The 20,798-nt window shown below is 44.8% G+C and overlaps 2 protein-coding genes and 1 long non-coding RNA gene across 7 annotated transcripts in view; 2 read left to right on the forward strand and 1 right to left on the reverse strand.

Annotated features, from left to right (window-relative positions):
• Positions 1-4,684, forward strand: part of LOC310703158 (opsin-5-like) — an 18,053-nt gene extending 13,369 nt beyond the window's left edge. The window contains exons 2-4 of the mRNA XM_083495296.1: positions 2,120-2,413; positions 3,090-3,421; positions 4,217-4,684. Coding sequence (XP_083351422.1) covers positions 2,120-2,413; positions 3,090-3,421; positions 4,217-4,612 — 1,022 coding nt within the window. The 3' untranslated portion in view covers positions 4,613-4,684. The remainder of the gene's footprint in view (positions 1-2,119; positions 2,414-3,089; positions 3,422-4,216) is intronic.
• A 974-nt stretch (positions 4,685-5,658) lies between these two features.
• LOC310703197 (methylmalonyl-CoA mutase, mitochondrial-like) lies at positions 5,659-10,938 on the reverse strand. Of its 5 annotated transcripts, XR_014523979.1 has the most exons (4): positions 7,747-8,180; positions 6,922-7,065; positions 6,046-6,118; positions 5,659-5,871 (listed from the first exon to the last, which is right to left on the reverse strand). XR_014523979.1 is itself a non-coding variant. In XM_083495357.1 (3 exons), the coding sequence occupies exons 1-3, from the start codon at positions 8,305-8,307 to the stop codon at positions 5,743-5,745; spliced, it is 291 nt and encodes a 96-aa protein (XP_083351483.1). In that variant the 5' UTR covers positions 8,308-10,938; the 3' UTR covers positions 5,659-5,742. The 5 variants fall into 5 exon arrangements, 1 of the variants encoding a protein (XP_083351483.1); XR_014523976.1 differs by having other exon boundaries at positions 5,659-6,118; positions 7,883-8,200; XR_014523977.1 differs by having other exon boundaries at positions 5,659-6,118; positions 7,703-8,187.
• Positions 8,418-13,756, forward strand: LOC310703230. Its single transcript, XR_014524017.1, has 3 exons — positions 8,418-8,528; positions 11,792-13,014; positions 13,526-13,756. It is a non-coding gene; the product is annotated as an uncharacterized lncRNA (long non-coding RNA).
• The last annotated feature ends 7,042 nt before the right edge of the window (positions 13,757-20,798 follow it).

Below are 20,798 nucleotides of genomic sequence, written 5' to 3' on the forward strand. Positions count from 1 at the left end.
TAGGTTTTTTCTGGAAACTGAATAATTTCTGAGTTGTATATTTGACTGTTGCATGCATTACAGAAAGACACATATAGTACATGATTTAGCAGCTCATTCAAAACTTAGTTTAAATCAGCCTTCATCAGTCACGTGCCCTCAAAAATGTTTTTCTTTCCCTGCTTGGTTTTTAATGTATCTATGTGGGTTTTTTTTTGTTAGTTAGTTAGTTAGTTAGTTAGTTAGTTAGTAGCTTGCTTTGGGCAAGAAAAAGCAACTAGCAAATTTACTAAATAATAATAATATTTTTTGACAATAACTCCCACCAGTTGCAGCCAGCACTGCTACTGTAATCCAAAATATCTGGAGGTTGGTCCATGGTGGCAAAGGCTCCTATAGATGGATGGAGTTTTGCAGAATATGCTGTTGGGAAGGAGGTCGCAGATCAAAGTCGGCTGAAGCTCATAAGCATTTTGAGATAAACATACGTATTATTTTTGATGGTGACAGCTAGTGGGTGAAGGATTTCTATGTGCAGCAGAGTTTGTGGGCAGGGGCATGAGCATGAGGCATGCTGAGGTGCAAGTATCCTACATGGTTCCCCTCACACATTCTCCTAATGGTGTTTGAATCTCTGTTGGATGAGTTGGCACAGACTTGTGAAATGAGTGCAGAGACTGAAAAGGTCATATGAAGGCTTTTATCTGTAGTGGCTGAAATGGTCCCCTCCACTATCGAAGCCATCACTAGATACTGTAGTCATAAGCTAATTTTTGAAAGCTATAATGGGAAGACTTTGCCCTGAAAGGTTGGCAAAATGACATTCACCCTCTGCACTCCCTCCATCAAGGTTAAGGTGTATATATGTGTAAGTAAAACCATATTATCTTAAAGACTCCGCTGTGCCTCATTTTTCCAAAAGAAACATGAACCCTGGATAAGGGCGAAGACTCCTGGAACCTCACACCACTTGGCAGAGATTGGGGTGGCCCTTAACAAGGTGTTCTCTTCACATGTAAATGGTAGAGAAAGGGTTCCGTCTTATTTTCTGCTGTTCACCCTCCGGAGCAGACCTGTGGAGCAGGCACAAGGAGAGAAGCAGCAAGGGTTGTTCTGTACACAAAGTTCTAGTGCTAGTGGAGCTACTTCTCTGGACACCACCCTTTCTTTTAATCCTTCTTTCAAGGTGCTCAGGACAACTTTGTGTCCAGAGCTGACAACAAACTGGCAGTGCAATCCTATAGACGACTACTGAAATGTAAGGCTAGATAACTTCATTGTGACTTACTGTCAGGTAATTGTGTGTAGGAATACAGCCTAAATCAATAATTTGACCAGGTGAGTGCAGATGCTACTTAGTAGTTTTCACTGAGGCCATGAAACCTCGAGACATGGCTATCAAGGTTTGGGGGTGGAGGACGGAGAGAGCTTGAACGTTGAGACCCATAAGCTTGGGAGTGCCCAGAACCATATTCCCAATCACTTCCACCCATTTTGTCTTGTCCGAAAATCTGCTATTGAGCACAGTTTGCACCAACAAGGGTGTCAGGACTGGACAGCCTTCTCGCCCTCCCCACGTCTTACTACTCTAGGGATTGCTATGCTGTGGAATGGCAGGCGACCCCACCAACATTTTCTTTTGGATGCACATTTCAATTCACCTTTTACAATGTCAAGATAAAATAAAAAAATTCCTTCCAGTAGCACCTTAAAGACCAACTAAGTTAGTTCTTGGTATGAGCTTTCGTGTGCATGCACACTTCTTCAGATAAGATAATAACTCTACAGTGTTGAAGAGAGCATACCACAGGTATCAAGAATAGATGCTAGAAAGTGACTAATTTGTGGCTGAAACAGAATCCACTTTTGCTCTGACCCTTACCTGTCCTTCAGTCACAAATCCACTGATATAAATTCACAAGCTGTTTCATGTTACTTTGAGTAACACATTACCTATTGTGGAGAAAGGCCTGTGAATAAAATGCCTACTTCTCGTTAAAAAAGAAGACTGCTATGGCTTCTAAACCTTTAGTTATAGAGTATTCACTGGCTGTGGGTCATGATGTCTGCATCTTGCACCGGTTTGTTGACTGATTATGAATGCCTGAAAACCACACTGCTTTCCTCCTCCTCCTTTCAGGCATCCTGACAGTTCTGGGGAATTCAGCTGTCCTGGCAGTAGCTGTGAAGCGCTCCTCCCATCTCAGGTCACCTGAGCTCCTGACGGTTAATTTGGCCGTAACCGATCTTGGAATGGCCATCAGCATGTATCCCCTGGCTATTGCTTCTGCCTGGAACCATGCCTGGCTGGGGGGCGATGCAACTTGCATTTATTATGCCCTGATGGGTTTCCTGTTTGGTGTCGCCAGCATGATGACCTTGTCTGTGATGGCTGTAATCCGCTTTCTTGTAACCCACTCTTCAAAGTCCAATAGTGAGTAACAAAGCACAGAAGGGTGGCAAAGGTGAAACAATTTCAAAGCTTTAGACTTCATGTCAAGGCCAAGGGAATAATATTTTAAAGAGCCTATCAGACCTTTTCTGTGTGTTTATAGATCAGATATATTTAGCATTCCTGCAGTAAACAATGGGGGCGGATATACAGTCTGGCCGTAAACATGTTTTGAGCTGTAAATTGAAATGCATAATACCATGTAGGAGTTGGCACTGTGGTGCTGGTGTTCTTCTTTACATTGGCTGTGTACCTCTGCTACTAGCCAAAGATAGTTAACCACATATGGTGACCAATGGAAATATCTTAAGCTTCCCTGAGAATGCTTTATGGAGGCCTGTAAATGTTGTCAGGCAATATACACAAAAGTATCACACTAGACGAGTGTGTTCTAAAGTATGTCTATATAGCCATAACTCAAACAGTTATTTTTGACGGAGATCATGTACATAATGTCTCCACAGCCCAAGCGAAGGGTCATGGCTTACAGGGCATGCAGAAAATCGCATGCTCAGTCCTTGCCATCTCCAAATAGAACCTGGGAAGTTTGAAACCCAGGAAATCTGGACAATGGAGCTACAGGGATAATTGCCTGGCAGATTTCTATGCTCTTCAAATAGTGTTGGTATCTATAGTCTACTTTCTTTTCTTTTCCTAGGTAATACAATCAACAGAAAAGTCATCCATGTTTCTATTGCCTTGATCTGGCTGTATGCAGCCCTCTGGGCCACGTTGCCTCTGCTAGGCTGGGGGCATTACGGCCCAGAACCATTTGGCACTTCCTGCACCATAGCCTGGAGCCAGTTCCACAACTCGGCTAATGGGCTTTCCTTTATTCTGAGCATGTTCATTCTGTGTACCATTCTGCCAGCAATTACCATCACCATCTGTTACTTGGGTATAGCCTGGAAGGTTCATAAAACCTATCAAAAGATGCAGAACTTCAACAGGACTTCAAATGCAGCAAAGCTGGAGAAGAAATTGACATTGGTGGGTATGTCTTGTTGTGAGCAGACTATTTTTGTATTTTAAAGAGCAATAGGAACACAGTATTCCTTTGACTCAGACATTGATTCTGGCCCTACAGATTGAAAATTATTGTCAAAATATTGGGGAAATGCCAAAGCACTTATGGATGCGATGGACTGGGCTGTTTGTGTGTTTGCCTTCATGTATGGTTTGTGTTCCATTTGAGTTGCAGACATTGAGCAACTCCTCTGTTGTTAGATTCATTTGTATGAAAGTTTATTGTATTAACGAGAAAGAATATTATAAATAAATAAATATTTATACCCCACCCATCTGGTTGGGTTTTCGCAGCCACATACATACTGGGGACTAACTTAATGATGAACCTGTATACTGTAAGACTCTCAGATCTTGCAATACATGGGCTCATAGAGGAAGCATGTGGTATATATATTGCTATTGTATGAGATGCTGAGGTCCTGGCATATTTTCTTCTATATGACTATAATTTGAAACAGGTGACATTCCATTATGATGTAAAGCATCTGATAAACACAAAGGATGCTGTTCTTAATTTCTTATCCTGATCTTGTGTTATTTTATTCCGCTGAAGGGCTGCTGTACTGCAGAGGATACTGCTTTTGGGTCTTAGGATAAAATGGACAGCCTAAAATGAATGCAAGAGCCAATTGTTTAAATATCTCTTAAAGGTTAAAGCACTAATCCTTCATTTCTCTCTCACTGATTCGAAATAACAGAGAAGGAGAAAATATAAAAAGCCAGCCAGTAACTAACTATAAGTGGTTGTTTTTACAGATGGCTGTACTGATCAGCGTGGGATTCCTCAGCGCATGGACACCATATGCCGCAGTCAGCTTCTGGTCAATATTTCACTCCAGTGAATCAATACCGCCCATCGTTACCTTGTTGCCATGTCTTTTTGCTAAATCCTCAACAGCCTACAACCCTTTCATTTACTATGCTTTCAGCAAAACTTTCCGGCGTGAAATTAAGCGCCTCCAGTGCTGCTGTAGTCAGAAAGTTTATTTTAGCACCAAGCATACCACCAATAGCCATGTGTCAGTGATTTGGTCAGGAAGGGATAACGCACACATTTCTTCATTCAGAAAGACAGACAGTGGAGAAGTTCCAAATCCATCAGCTGCAGCTGCAGAAGTCTTATTTGAAAATGTTGCTCCAAAGTCCAGATAATGAAATCTCCCAGGGAAACACTACAAGGGCAGTAATTCCTAGGAAGTTTATAATAAACTGCTTGCAGGATAATTCCGAGGTCTCTGTTCTTTAAAAAAAAAAAAGACCTGCCGGCAAGAACTGAGGAATCTCAAGGAATTCTGAGCACATGGACTAAATTAGAGTTTGCTATATTAATAGCTGGCAGAGGAGGTATTTATGCAGTTAAAAGAGATTGTAATGTTGGTGAACTTGGCATTTGTTTTTGTGCTTTTGTTGGACTGTATGGGATGCTGAGCTCAGGTGTCAATGATGGAGTCTAAAGAGGCACAGGCGTCTTGAAGAATAAGAAAAGACCTTTGCTTAACGGGCTGTTAACACCTCCCCCTTTGATACTTCTATTAAGGCTGTTGAGCAAGAACCTTACAAAAAATGGACTTTTCATAAAAGGGTCACTCTATCTGTCTTGTGCATGTCATCTCAGTACAGGATTCGTGAGGTCACAGAACTGGAAACTGCCCATATCTCCCGCAAGGCCACCAACTTCAGACTCTACAGAGGCTATTGAGCAGGAAAAGAAAAAAGGTAGACCAGGCATAGGCAACCTTCGGCCCTCCAGATGTTTTGGCCTACAATTCCCATCATCCTTGACCCCTGGTCCTGTTAGCTAGGGATCATGGGAGTTGTAGGCCAAAACATCTGGAGGGCCGAAGGCTGCCTGTGCCTGAGGCAGACTACCAGGGGTAGGAAATGGATATTTGTCAATCTGACAAGCAAACAAAGCTAGGGCAACGAGACTGGACCGAAAGGGCAAGAGGCATGTGAACAAACAGTATGAACCAGCAGGACATAATTTCACCACCTTTCTGTATCAGTAACATTTATTTTAAATTGTAATTTGCATTTCCAAAGATCTGAAGTGTATTTCAGATATAATGAAGTCTTATATGCAAAAACTTTAAATTTACCCATTTCATTTAGATTCTTTGATAGATCTTACATACATATGTAATAATATTGCAGATGATTTCCCACTTTCTTAGAAAGCATAAGGCAACACCAGACACTGTAGATGTTTTAACAATTTTATCAACAAATCACAATGCATCAACGTAAACTATAATATATAAAGTTTGTTATGAGACAGAGGTTTACAGAGATTGCTGCCTCATTTCCAAGCATTTCTCAATATCATCAAAAACTTGGACAGCTGCCTTTGGGATTCGGGTTCCAGGGCCAAATATATTGGAAACACCAGAGGCATATAAGAAGTCAGAATCCTGTGCAGGAGAAAAACAGACATAAAACATGCATGCAAACTTTGTAAAGTAAAATTCTGCAGAACACATGCTCAAAGAGCAGAGTTTAGCAATGGCAGGTTAGGAGGTAGCACACATGGAGAAGAGAAAATAACTTGGTATGCTAGCTATGGGGGGAAACAGTGATGCTCTCACCTACGCAAACCCCGCCATGTGTGCAAAGTCCTAGTGACTACAGGTTCAAGCAATCTCTGCTCTAAGTGTTATCCTATCTAACGTAAAGGATGAAATCATCAAAAGTGGTGAACATTTTCACCTCTGCTCCAAGACAGTCAGAGACTTGTGGCTCTATACGAATCTTTTGCCAGGTGCAACAATTATACCAAGGTCAAGAGATTCAAAGCAGAAAAGCAAATTCTTCCCCACTCCACTCGCCATTCCCCCCTCCAGCCCTTTCTTCCCTTCTTCTTCCTAACTGTTTAAACCAATTCATGAACCAAGAACTTCTACATTGACCACTAATAATGAAACATATGTTGTAGATATTTCCCCACATTTATTATGCTATTTTTGTGATATACAAAAGACATAAGAATACTTGGTACAGTATACTCATTTGTATAACATTATTCTTGTTCATAACCCCACCCCCCACCCCACCCCACCCCACCCCCAGATAAAAAGCAAATTCTGGAAGAAGAAAAATTATATATTTTCTATTTCAGTAAAGGAAACTGGTCCCTTTTTTCTTCATTTCTTAAAATGTTTACGAATATTTTTAAATTTAAAAAGTGATTTTTAAATTATTTGATTATATTGACAGTTTTCGAAAGCTTTTGGGAGGCTGCTTCTCAACTGCCTTGTTCTCTGAACCCTAAACCTAGAAGCTACAACACTTTCCCAAATTTGCTGAAGGATTTCCACATTTCAAAAGCTAGATGCTATTTTAAAAGCCTTTCAATGGTGTTCATTTGCCTGGAGGAGGAGGAGAAGGTAGATGGAGACCCCACCTCACTGGGAACAATTTAATCATCTCACAACAAGCCATCTTGTGATGGTGGTGCACAGTACCCGGGGAGGGATGACGCCTCCACACATGATGAGAATGTCTGGGCGGCATTCAGAAACAAGCGTTTTGTGGCCAGCAGCCAAGGTGCTCACCCCCACGCAATGCACATCCGCATCTACCGCCTGCTGGGCCACTTCACGGGGTGTCTAGCAAGAGAAAGCAAAGGAAGTGTCAAACAATATGGGGAAGAAGAATGCATAAAACCTAACACTGCATGCAGACCCACACTTCTGTTTTCACAGAGAAGAGCGACAACAAAACACTAGGCACCAGCATGCACTGCTGAAGGCTGCTGCTGGCATTTAGGCTAGACAATATGGGTGCCCGGAAAGTAGAGTACAGAGAGGAACACTGCCACCTATCGATGACATCTTCCAACTCGGGAATCTGTAAAATCATCCTAGTACAATATATTCTGATAGTTACCTTTGGTGCGAACAGTAAATTGAAACAATAGGTGCAAAAAAAAAAAAAACAATTTATTTTACAAATTTATAAATTGCTTAAAAGCCCGAGGCCCACAAAGCTGTGTACAAAAATATAAAATACAAAAAAAATTGTTGTGGCTGCTTCTGGCTTCCCTCCTGCCTTAGATATTTATTCAGGTTTTATTTTAAAAACGGTTGTCTTTTTCTTCTGGTTTTCCTTAGCTTCCTAATCCCCACCCCTTTGCCCCTCAGTGAAGGAAATCAGGCTGAGAGACTGACTTCCCCTAGCGAGGTTCCCAAACCTCTCTCTAGTCCCAGCCCTGGACTCCCCCCCTTCCGGATGCGCTGCCAGAGCCTGGGAGAGATGCTCTGGACCACAGCCTTCCCCCCCCCCCATACCTGGCAGGGGCTGCTTCCACGGCCTTGGCCTGGGGCAGCGCCTGCTGAGAGGCAGCGGGACAAGGCGGCGCCACCACCTCATCTCCGCAACCTTCAAGGAAAGACACAGAAGCACAACTTGACAACAGCCAAGAACCGTTAAGGATTGATTCAGGTGCCCCAGTGCCGCCCCGTCTCTTCCTCCTCTTCCTCCACGTCTTCCAGGATGAGCTCTTCTGAAAGGAAAAGAAGAGAAGGCTGCCAGTTAGAGAGGCTTCTTACACACAGAGAGAGAGACTTTCTGAACACATCCCTAGAAACAGACATACCTTCAGGGGGACTTTCCTTCGTTTTTGCCTGCGCCTACAGGGAAACAAAGAGCCACATGGGATATGATGATTACAGCTCCAAACAGACCTCAGACAGAGACCTGTCCCGAGAAATCCCAGGGGCTGGAATCAGCTTCTATAGGCTGAAAGGTTTTACCTTTGAAGTCCTTTCAAAAAGGCGCCTGCAGGGGGGGGCGGAGGGGGGCGGGGGGGAGGACTCGGGGAGAGGGCACACTTTATTTTTCTTTGCCATCCGCAAAAAGACTTTTTGCAATCTGGTAAACCTAGAAAAGAAAGAGAAAAATATGAGAAATGGGGCTCACAGTTCGTCCTCTCCTGATCTACGTCCCAAAAGTTGCTTTTTGCATTCACGCCTCTAAGCTCCCTATCACCACAGAATTCAGTTGCGCATCAAGGCCCTGGCGCAACCCCAAGAAGAAGGAGAACACATTGAGACAGAATTTGACTCTGAAGGTGAATGGGCAAAATTTAGGCCACAACTTTACTGAGGACAGCAATGTGAGTGGTATTGGGTTTAACTGTTGAGGTTTTTTCAGTGATTTTACCCCAGGGAATAGGCCCCCGAAACGGACTTTGGGCGCACATACAACAAAAACCATAATAGCACTAATAACACAGTTTGACAATTCAGATTTGGATACACTGATATACCTATGACTACACCTTTTTAACAATATTTTCCCGCCTCTCTCTCCTCCCCCTACTTCCCACCATTATCCGCCTTATCGCTTAAATATTCCTTCCAGATTTCTTCATATTTATCCATTCTTAATTTGCGTCAACATGCAATTTGTTTGTATGTAGCTAGTCTGTCCATATTATCAATTCATGTGCTCAATGGAATCTTTTTGCGGCTCTTCCAAATCATCAAAACAAGGTTTTTTTGCTTCTAATATAGCACGGTACATCCATTTTTTAAACCCCTTGTAATCTCCCACGTTTCCAGAATATAATTTAGAATTAAATTTAATTCCGCTAAATAACAATTTCTTTTTATTACTTTTGCTATAAATATCCTCACCTCACACCAAAATGATCTTATTATCGGGCATTTAATCATCATATATACTAAGTTTGCATTTTTACTCCCACATCTCCATCAGTTGTCTGTACTTGTTATTTTCTTCTGGTATAGTTTTGCTGGAGTCCAGTGGAATCTGAATATTATTTTCTGTTGAATAAGTCTTAGTCTTAGATCCACAGAGGCTATTTCTGTTGATTTTATACTTGACTCCCATATATTATTTGTTATCTGGAGCCCCAACTCTTCACTCCATTTTTGTCTATCATATTCTAAATCATATTTCTTCCTGTTGAGTAGAGTTTTATATAGTGCAAGTGTAGAGTTTTTTGTTTTTGCTGTAGAGATTAAATCTTGTAGCAACAAGGGTGTTTCCAATGCTGCTATAGCATCAGGGCCAAACTGCCTTTCCAACATATGTTTCAATTGGATGTATTGCCATTGTGTTTCACTGGTTAATCCATACTTTACTTGCAAATTAGGCCCCCGAAATGGACTTTGGGCATGCCTGGCTTAGGCATTGGCAATAACTATATCTGACTCCTGCCCACCTTGCAGGAAGTCTGGAAGAGTAAACCACCAACAGAGGAAGCTCCATCAATGGCGACCAACTGAAACTCACCCCGGGGTTCCCGCTGGGTCCTGGCATGGCCCTAGCCTCCCAAGCAGACTTTGGACGAGATCCGGACCTGCGGATTCCTTTAGCAGAATACCCTTGTACCTGGAGGGGCAGGGGATGGCCACCCCTCCCCTCCCCCACATTTCACTAAGCCAATGCCTTACTGCCAAACCTTATAAAGTTGTGACAATTGCTAAGAGGTAGGCAAAGACCAAGAGGCCAGTACCAATTTGCCAAATGGAAAAAATTCCTACCCGGCCCCTGTTCCAAAACAGACAACCAACCGAAGTCCAGAGCAAGACCAAAGCACAAACCTAAATCGAGGGTGGGTGGGCAGGTGTTTGGCAGCGCAAACCCAGGTAACCCCCCCCCCAACGCCACGCCACTGCCTTTTAAAGGCCCCCCTCGATCACGCCACCGCTCCCAAGGAAGGTGGGCTGCACCTATGGCCTGTGCGCAACGCGGACCCTCAATTAAGAGGATCCGATACGCTGAAAGAAATCCTACTTACATGCTCTCTCTACTCTCACAAGCACAGAATGATCCAAGCATAGAAGATCCCAGGCCTTCTAGAGCTCTGGCGACCAATGAGCCAGCAGAGGGAGATGTCACAATGCACCTCACGCGATGCAGCACCCCTGGGCCCTGAGAAAACCAGCAGCCACAAGCCCTGCTCCTCTTAAGGGACGCGACAAAGTGTTCTTAGTCAAATTTATCAGTAGAAGCTATCATGATGATAGCAAAATATTATTGCTTTCTTTAACACATTATAAAACTAAACCACATTATAAAACCAGTTCATAAAACGAAAGAAAATGAATATTGGGGATTGCTTTCTTGAAAGCATCACCCCACCCAAGACGATGTGTCAGGCTCCTGGCATGGGCATAGCCAGGGAGGCGGGGGGGGGGGAAGCTGCCCCCTCTAAATCAAGTAAATCAATAAAAATACTTAACTAACTGACCAATTGCATCACAGATAACTCAACTCTGCCCTTAGCCTCCAAAATAAAGCCTGCCCCACAATAAATGCTGTTTGCACCTATGGCTCCTGGTATCAGTTTTCCAAATCCGGGATGGTGCTTTCAAGGACGCAATTTCAGCCCCATTTATTCTGATCCTTATGAAGAACTGTTCCCTTTCCCCCATCCTCTTAACAAATAAATTGCCACGGCGGCAGGTTTGATCCCCAGATGGGCCAGCCATATATTCCTGCCTTGCAGGGGTTGGACTAGATGATCGGCTGGGTCCCTTCCAGCTCTACAGTTCTATGCTTCTTATGTTCTCAAGCTCCCCTGGTGCCAGTTTCCTCAAGTACTTGAGGAATGGCAGCCTGTCATAAGAGGATGACAGCTGATGGCAGTGGCGTAGCGTGGGGGGTGCAGGGGGGGCCGGCCGCACCGGGCGCAACATCTGGGGGTTAGGGTTAGGGGGCGCAAATCCACGGGTTAGGGGGTGCAAATTACTTGCCTTGCCCCGGGTGCTGACAACCCACGCTACGCCACTGGCTGATGGGCAGCAACAAGCCTCTCCTATCTGCTGGGATTGCCAGGCCGCATATGCTGTGCCTGCTCCAAGATGCCTGTTGCTTACAGCTACAGCCATCTCATTCTAGTTGGCGTAAGGGAGTTTCTACCCCAAGTACCTGCCAGGGAAATAAAGGGTCTGGAAAGGTGAACCTCGCTCAGAGCAGCCAAGGCGGCATCACTTGGGAAGATAATACTCTTTAGTATTTTGTATCCATCTCTGACTAAACAACACAACAGGGTTTCCTTTCAACCAACTTTAGATGATAGAAGCCAAGTTTTCACCATTTATTTAGCCACTTTTGTCTTTCACAAATTTAAGCAGGTGTGTTAAGCCTAAGGCCTCAATTCTGTGTTCATTTGTTTGCAAGTGGGTTCCACACTGAATTCAGCAGAATTTACTTTTGAGTAAAAACTTGTGTCGTGTGGGGCTGCCCATGAACCTTCTAACTTTTCATAACTCAAAAAGCTGACTGCTTTTTCAACAGCAGAAGTTTGGTGGGTCAAAAGTGTCAGAGCCTCCCTTACTCCGATTCTGCATCTCATTACAGGAGTCCTGAAAATCAAGAGTGCCTCTGAGGGCGCCACACCTGCAGCAGGGCTTGGGAGAGCAAGCAGACAGACAGAACTCCTCCTTCCACCATAGAAAAGACAGACAGAGAGCTCTAGACAACTGCACACTTCCGGTTCTGATCAGAAATTTCCACATGCAGGTTAAGAATGGTGGGGAAACACGGGGGAACTATCAATAAATCAGGGCAGGTTTGCAGATGCTTCTGCGTTGCTCTACATTGCACTTTTGACTATGATGATCTACCGAGGGACGTTCAGTGCAAGATCCTGCTTCCGCTCTGGTTGCTTGAATAGAAATGGGCGGTTTTTGTTTTTTATAAATGATTTTATATGTTGCCCTCCCTGCCGCCCAAGGGTTTTAATATGATTTTTCAGGATAGAAGGATAAAAGAGAGATTATGATTAGGGATAAATCTTTTTAAAAGATAGTAAGGGAGGGATGCTAAAAGGGAACTGTGTGAATAGCTTTGTTAAAAGGCGTTTAAAACAGGCAGAAATTCAAGCCAATTACGTATAAACACTGTATTTTAAAGCACATTGGAAGCACATTCTTGGCCTCAAAGAATTCTGGGCATTGTAGTTTTCCCCTCGCAGAACTACAATTCCCAGCAGCCGTGCCCAGAATTCTTTAAGCGGGAGAAATGGACTGGAAATGTGCTTCACAGATATTGTTTGTACATAGCCTGAGTCTCCTCCATGGAGGGTTGAAGCTGTTAATTTTCTGTTTAAACAGCCTTTAAAGGCACAAAACCTTTTCCACCAACAAAACACTAATGGAGTTTTTGCTTTCACCATTTTGGGGCTCCCAAAGTGGGGCTTGTCACTCACCCCGCACCCCAACGCTCTTAAAACCAGGTTGAAAATTGGAATAGGTTCCCAGCTCAGTCAGTAGAGCCTGAGACTCTTAATCTGAGGGTCATGCTGATGGCCAGTCCAAGATCGGTTACGGCCAAATTAACCGTCAGGAGCTCAGGTGACCTGAGATGGGAGGAGCGCTTCACAGCTACTGCCAGGACAGCTGAATTCCCCAGAACTGTCAGGATGCCTGAAAGGAGGAGGAGGAAAGCAGTGTGGTTTTCAGGCATTCATAATCAGTCAACAAACCGGTGCAAGATGCAAACAGCATGACCCACAGCCAGTGAATACTCTATAACTCAAGGTTTAGAAGCCATAGCAGTCTTCTTTTTTAACGAGAAGTACCGTATTTTTCGCTCTATAGGACACACTTTTTCCCCTTCAAAAATGAAGGGGAAATGTGTGTGCGTCCTATGGAGCGAAGACGCCATAGCCCCGCGACCCTCTCCCGGCTGGAGAGGTGACGCGTGGCCATGGCAGGAGCCTCTCCGCTGCGCCTTTCCGCTGCTCCCTGACCTGCTCTTTGGGGCTGGTGGTGGGCTTCCCCCCGCCAGCCCCAAAGAGCAGGTCGAAAGGAGCCTGAAGCCTGGAGAGCGAGAGGGGTCAGTGCACACCGACCCCTCTCGCTCTCCAGGCTTCCAAGGTAGCCGCCTGAACGCACCTTAAACGGCACCTTGTTTTAGAGCGGGAAAACAAGAGGGGGAAAGTTCTCCCCCTCTCTGCGCAGCGCCTCCTGCCGCTTCACTGAAGGGGCGCTGGGCAGAGAGGGGGAGAATTTTTTTTTTCTTGTTCTCCCCCCTCTAAAACAAAGTGCGTCCTATTGTCCGGTGCGTCCTATGGTGCGAAAAATACGGTAGGTATTTTATTCACAGGCCTTTCTCCACAATAGGTAATGTTGTGTACTGAAGTTCTCACCCTGGGCCAGCAGGGGGATACTGTAGATAGTTTTCACTCAGGTCCACATATTCAAATAAGGGATTGAATGTGACATTCAGTGATTGGATAGTTACAGAACGTGGTTACTGTTGCGTTGTAGTGGAGCTCTATATAAGCAGGCTGGCTGAACCCTTCAGTTCTGTTCTGGCCTGTGAATAAACAAGAGTTGTTTGAAGAATCGCTGTGTCGTCTGATATGTTCACCCACAGCTTAGCAGTTCCTGCCTTGCAGGGGCTGGACTAGATGACCCTTGGGTCCCTTTCCAACTCTACAATTCTGTGATCCATTGCTGCATCTTCACTTATTGCGAGGTATTTCAAGGGAAAGAGTTATACTGGCACGCTTTCCCTGAGAGGCTCACCTGGTACCTCCGTGAGGCACCTTAAGACACCAGGTGAAAACCTTTCTCTTCACTTCTGCCTTCGGCTGACCAACATCCTCTATCCTTTGGACCGCGGGGCGGGAGGGAGGCGGTTCTTGTTTCGTTCCGCTTTTGTGTTCCTTGGGCATTTTGTGTTTTAATCTTGTGTTTTGACGCGCTCCCCTCCCAGCCGCGCCAAACGCCGGCCCCTTCGGCTCCTCCTCCCCGCCCGTCGGAAACTGCGCTCGGGAGCCGCTGGTGTCGTCGGAAAACCCTTCGCCCGCGTCCCTTTGGCGCCGCCTTCGCCCTTGCAACGCGCATGCGTGGTCGGGGTAGGGCCGGGTGGAGTGCGGCTCTCCGGGAGGGCGGCTGGAGCCGGAGGGGCCGAGCCAGGCTCCGTCCGAGGGGGGCTGGCGGCAGAGGCGCCCCGCCCCGAGGCCGCGGACGAGAAGCTCCAGGAGTTTCCTTGGGGTCCTTTGGCCAGGGCCCCCCCCCGGGGCCAGAGGGGTGGGGTCTGCTCCCCCCCCCGGACTGCTGTGACGCCCCCCCGGCAGCGGCAGGACTCTTTGCCGGAGGCGCCCCGAGGAGACGCGGCCAGTTGAGCCGCCCGCCCCTGCAGCTGCCCGGGGGGGGGGTTCTGCACCCCCCCGGTCCCAATCTGGCCAGCTTCTCCGTAGACCAGGCTCTGTGGCTGGAGGGGCTGCTTTCCTGGCAGAGGGCCTCCGCTCCAGCCCCGGAGGGCCGCTTCTGGGGGGAGAAGGTGGGGGCAGCTCCGGATTTAGGATGCTTCAGGCAGTTGCCCCACACAGAGCGCCAGGCAAAGGGGTTGCAAAATTGAGAAGGTGCATTTTGGGGGCACCAAGTTTTGGCCTTGCACAGGGCACCGTATTTAGGAAAGATTCTGGTCTTGACTGAGCTCCTCCTTTCTTGGGTATTTTTGATATGGACTCCAAGGAAAGTTGAAAGGCTTGCAAGTTCTCCCCAGAGGTGCAACACGGTATTGAAGAAAATGTATTGGTTTACCTGTTTTGTGTATCTTGTCTTCTAGCACAGCAAGGATACTCTCCCTAGAAGCCTGCCATTAGCTGGCTGGTCCAAAGCAGCAGGTGACATTTCAGCTCGCCCCCTTGGCCTGCTGGCTGCTGGCTGCATCGCCCCTTCCAGGGTGCTGAGTACTGCAGTTTCAGGAGAAGCCACAACAGGCATACTTACTTTCCTGCATAACTGTTCATTGTAGTTTTGTTAGAATCAAGTTACCATTGCATGTGGATCAGTGGCATAGCGTGGGGGTGCAAGGGGGGCCGGCCGCACCGGGCGCAACATCTGGGGGGGGCGTGCTCGCTGCCTCCAGAGTCGCCAAAGAGCCTCGGGCGCAGGCTGTAGCAGAGCTGCATGTCTCGTGGAACCAACGAGCTGTGCGCACGTCCAGGCTGAAGGTGTCCGGCAGGCAGCGGCTCTCAGCGCTCGCCGCGGTCCCCGCGCGTCAGGGCCGCGGAGGACGCGCCAGGCAGCCCCTCCTCACAGCCCCGTCTCCGCCGCTGCTGCTGCTGCAGCTGCTGGGCCATGTTGCATTTTCCTCGCCTCTCTGCCCCCCTCCTCCTCCGGGCAAGCGGCGTCGTTTGGGCGGCAGCGCCAGCGGCAACTTGCCTCAGATCACCTGACGCGGCAGGTTAGGGGTTGGGGGGGCACAAATTACTTGCCTTGCCCCAGGTTAGGGGGCGCAAATTACCGTATTTTTCGCTCTATAACACGCACCCGACCATAACACGCACGTAGTTTTTAGAGGAGGAAAATCCGTAGGCATGCCACCCGTAGGCATTCCCTCCATAACACGCACAGAAATTTCCCCTTACTTTCTAGGAGGAAAAAAGTGAGTGTTATGGTGCAAAAAATACGGTACTTGCGTTGCCCTGACAACTCATGCTATGCCGCTGATGTGGATACATTCACTGCTTCTTTAAAATGGGGGGGGGGGACAGCTTGAGGGGGGCCAGTTTAGGTAAAAGCAGCAGTGTGAGGGCTGTTTTAGCCTTTCTCTGCCTGCCACTTCTCCATTCCTATCTACCCCCAACTGCTGCTCCCTCTGTGTGGTGCTGAATCCATGTTTGTGAGGGTGGAGTGTGAAAACAAACTGGAAATAGCTTGAGAGAAAGAAATATTTCGGTGGAGAAGCAGGGTATGGAGGGGGGGCTTTCCCTGCTCATTCTCTACTTAAACCACCCTCTTCCAACAGTGTGCTTTTGAAGTAAGTAGTAGATGACAGCTTTTACTTTCATGCATCTGCTTGCATTGTTGATGAGACAGGCGCTTGCAAAGCCTGTTATTCTCTGAGGTTTGGTCCCATTTGCGCTTTCTCCTCCAGCTCCAGCAGTCATTGTTTCTTCAGAACTCTGTTATGCATCCTAGTCCCCCCCCACCCTAGGATAAATGTATGTGTCAGCTAAGTCTCACTTCCCAGCTGTTTTCCCAGATTCCTCTTTTTTCCTTCCATTGCCTTGCTGCCTGCTTCCACCAGCCACCTTGCCCTGATCTCTCCACCCCTTAGTTTTAACTGTCTCCTGTGATCTCTTTCTACTCCTCAGCCTTCCCCATAAAGCTCTGCCTCTTCCTAGGGCCTGAGTGGTGGTTTAATCTTAGCCAGAATGACAACGTTCCTTTTTAACCTACAAGTTGAACTGAAATATTCTGGCAACTGTGCTCAATCACCTCTTTGATAATAATCTGTCAGAAGTGCAGTACGATATAGTGAGTACCACCCCTAAATTTAAAATATATATATAGGCATAGTTTCTATTTGCATTTCACTGTCTTATTTCAGTGCAGCAATGTGCTTGAGTTGTGTTACCATTAAATACTTGGGCAGCCCAGTGACTGGTGATGTGGCAACTGCTAAACACATTATGGAGCTGTTATCATTATTGTGGTGGTAACATTGTAACATTCTCATAATTACTTTTCCAAAGGCATCTATAAATTATCTTTCTAAGCAGCGTGCCATCTGAGACATTAAAATACAGCTTTTCATTTAGAAAGGTTGCTGAAAAATAATTCATTCTTGTGGTTGGCTTTCTTATTTTAGTCTATTACCCCATCCTGTCTAAAACCAACATCCATTTATTTTTAATCTGCATTAGCTACGGAGGTGTGTCGTGAATTTTTTAAAAACACACCACTTACTCAGAATAATAAATATTTTGGGTTTACGAGCACAATATTTCAAAATAATGTGTAGGTAGTTTTCAGCCGCAGTTGCAGGTGTAAAAGCACAGTTGCAAATGGCATGTGCTAGTTTTCTGTCATTGTACTAATGCCTCACACAGTACCTTGCTAATGCACAAAGGTTGGAAATAATCCACATTTCTCTGGCAGATCAGGGGTTAGTTTGGGTCCCATAGGCTGCCTGTCTATCTGAGGATACACTCACACCTTTGTAGTACAGCAGCTGTTCTGCCTTTGGGCAGTCGGTTCTTGGATGTGCAGATCCAGGAAACCCCGTCCACTGAGAGCATCCTGCTCTGCTTTCATAATGTTAATTTAAAGCCTTGTTCTTGGATGGTTAAATAACAAGATGTCACAGCATAATGACTACTTTTTGCACAGCTGTGCAGTCAAGTTTGGATTTGTAGCCAGCTATTTGCTGGCCACATGACCCGGAAGCTGTACGCTGGCTCACTCAGCCAATAAAGCGAGATGTGAGCCGCAACCCCAAAGTCAGTCATGACTGGACCTAATAGTCAGGGGTCCCTTTACCTTTTATTTCAGTTACAGTGGTACCTCTAGTTACGAACTTAATTTGTTCCGGAGGCCCGTCCTTAACCTGAAACTGTTCTTAACTAGAGACGTGCTTTCGCTAATGGGGCCTCTTGTTGCCACTGCGCCACAGGCACACAATTTCCATTCTCATCCTAGGGCAAAGTTCTCAACTCGAGGTAACTCTTCCAGGTTAGTAGAGTTTGTAACTTGAGGTACCACTGTACAAAGAATGTGGGCTTTAGAATCACGTGATTCTGAAGCATCTTCCTTGGAAAGATTTTTTTTTTTGCTAGACTAATAAAATTTATGTAAACTTATTACAGTGTGGGAGACGGACAGATGGGATGGGAAGATGGGAATTTAGTGCATGAGATGAAAAACATGGGCTATTTCACACACATAATATCTAACTGTGTGTTAAATAATTATTTGCAGTGTGAACAACAAAACACAAGAAACAGTAACAATGAACTAATCTGCTTGAAGGCCATATATACATACTACTCCACAGTGAACAAAATGGGTGTGTGTCATTTGTTTCAACCATAATGTGTACAAGTTGTCTATGTATGAGAAAACAAGATGATAATCTTGCATCTTTTCACATTTTGAATTCTTCCTTGGCAACAGCAGCACAGATACCTCCATAGAATGTTTCAGATTTCCTCCCTATAATCGCTTTTTAGTGTAAACAAGAGATGAGTAGTAACAACAGCAAGAACTACAGGTGGCAGCAAAGTCACGGCCCTGAGGAAAGCGATTTGCTAGTAGTATTTGACTTGGTGCTCATTTGGCTGAAAATATATTTTTTATCAAACCAAATTGGCAACAGTGGCAGAATATTGAAAATCCCGTATTAATAAATATCATTGAGATATGGGCGAAATATAAAGGAAAACTGACACCAGTAAATTACCCACTAATTCTGGTGGTGATGATAGAAGACTTCCTAGTAAATTTAAATAAGGAAGTTGAAAAAGAAGCAAAGGAGAAGAAAATATTCAAAACAAAGGAATGGCTGGAAAAAATGAGAAGCAAAAAACAAAAGCTCTAGCATGAAGTAAAATAACTTGGTTTAACTGTGTACAACTGGAGCAATGGACAAAGCAGTGGTTAAGGGAAAACAAGAAATGCAGAGAGCATACAATTTTTAAAAAAATGATTTTAAAATGGAGATGAAGAAAGGGGAAACCAGTAAAATTTATAAAAAATATTAGTAGAATCGGAGGATTAACAAGATCAACTAAAAGAGGTGTGGAAAAGGAGGTAACAGGTCAGGTAAATGGTCACAGCTAGGGGGAAATATGGGAGAAATGCATTTTGAAAACGATGTCTGTAAGGTTAAAAGAAAATTGCAATGAGTTAATATGGGGGTGGTATTTAACACCAGCAAGCTTAAATCAAATAAACAAGAAATATTCTGTGTTATATTGCAGGGGATGGCAGGAAACTGAGACTTATGTTCACATGTGGTGGGGGTATAAATACATACAAAAATCTTGGCACAGGGTGTTTAAGGAGATAAGACAAATCCCAGGGTTAAAGCTGAAAGTCCATTCATTGTTATCAATTTTTGACAGGGTGGAATGTACATAGGCTATGAAGGACTTGTTCACAAATTTATTAACAGTGGCATGAGTTGTTATAGCTAGGAAGTGGAAAGGGCAAGGTGGAAGAATGGTATAAAGAGGTAGGGGATATAGCTATTAATGATAAATTAAGGTAAGATGGGGAATATGGAGAAATGATTTTGAGGAGATATTGAACTTATTTGTAGAATTTGTACTGTTAAAACAGAAAGGAATCAAACCATCTCAAAAAGTGTTAAAATTTTGGGAGGTTGGATAGTTACGATGGGTTGTGGTCTTGGGGGTGGCGTGCACAATTTTTACTTTTATTACTTTTAGAATATTTTTTTAAAAGTCTACAGAAAAATTGTCAGTATTTGCACTGGTATCCAGGTCTCTTGTATGTAATCTGGTGTGAATGCTGTGGCAGCTTATTTGCATCTGTATTTGTCAACCGCAATCACAACTGAGCAACTCCATATGCTGTTAGAAGCTTAAGCTGTATCTTCTTCCGCATGGACCTTTACAGGCAGAGGAGTGGACCTATTATCCACATCCGTGTTTTTCCATGTGTTGCAAGATCCCACACTGGAATGCTGCCTATGCAAATGCACAGGAATGCTTGTGGGCTTCCCATCTGGTTGGCCAGAGAACAAAATGGTGGCTTGGATGGGCCTTTGGTGGGAGCCAGCAAGGCCCTTGCTATGTTTCCATTGTTGCTATGAAAATACTTAATTATTTAAATAAAGTAAGTATTAAACAAAACCAACTCAAGGAACAGCCATGCTTTTTAAGAATGCGCATAGACCTGTGCCCCAAATGTAGAAGTCCCAACAAATCTGATTCTGGGGTTAGCTTAAAATATTACTTGATGGATTTTATCACAGGTTCAACAAACTTGGGAGTAATCTTTGCCTTGTGCCACTGAGAATAAACAAAAGCCATTAAGCATTCATGTCTACTCAGAAATGGGTTCCACTGACTTCAGTGGGACTTACTTCCAGGTAAGTGTGTTGGTTGCAGCCCTACAGTGCAATTTTATGCCCACTTACCTGGACATGGTGAGACAGATTTCTGAGTGAGCATGCATAGGTTCACACTGCACATTAGTCATACAACACAATCTTATGTATGTTTACTTAGAAGTACGGTAAGTCCTATTACTGTATGTCCGATAGACCTCTCCTCCCAATAAAATCTGTTTAGGATTGCAGCCTACAGCGGATAATTTTATTCTTTGTCAATCTACCATTTGTTCTGGCATCTCTTATTGTAACCTCAAACCCATGAACTGAAAACCTATGGTCCTATTAGATATTTACAAGACTGTAGAGGAAACAACCAAGACCTTTTTTTTTTTTTACAAGTATTCTTATCAAAATCAGTATTTTTTTCTGAAATAAATGAAGGGTGATATTCAATGAAGTCACACTCATGAGGCTACTTCAAGGGTGACTGGTGCTGACCCAAAAGATGCAACTGTCCCAAATCCTAGAGATCAGTAGCCTACCT

Source organism: Podarcis liolepis (assembly GCF_965112155.1).
Source record: "Podarcis liolepis genome assembly, chromosome: 3".
In the NCBI taxonomy this organism is placed as follows: Eukaryota; Metazoa; Chordata; class Lepidosauria; order Squamata; family Lacertidae; genus Podarcis; species Podarcis liolepis.

What these genes read in the sequence shown, in the direction of transcription:
- LOC310703197 (XM_083495357.1), bottom strand. An exon ending in GAGGCGTCATCCCTCCCCGG is followed by an intron (nt 5,872 to 6,921) that starts GTACTGTGCACC and finishes TCTCCTGCACAG; the next exon opens with GATTCTGACTTCTTATATGC.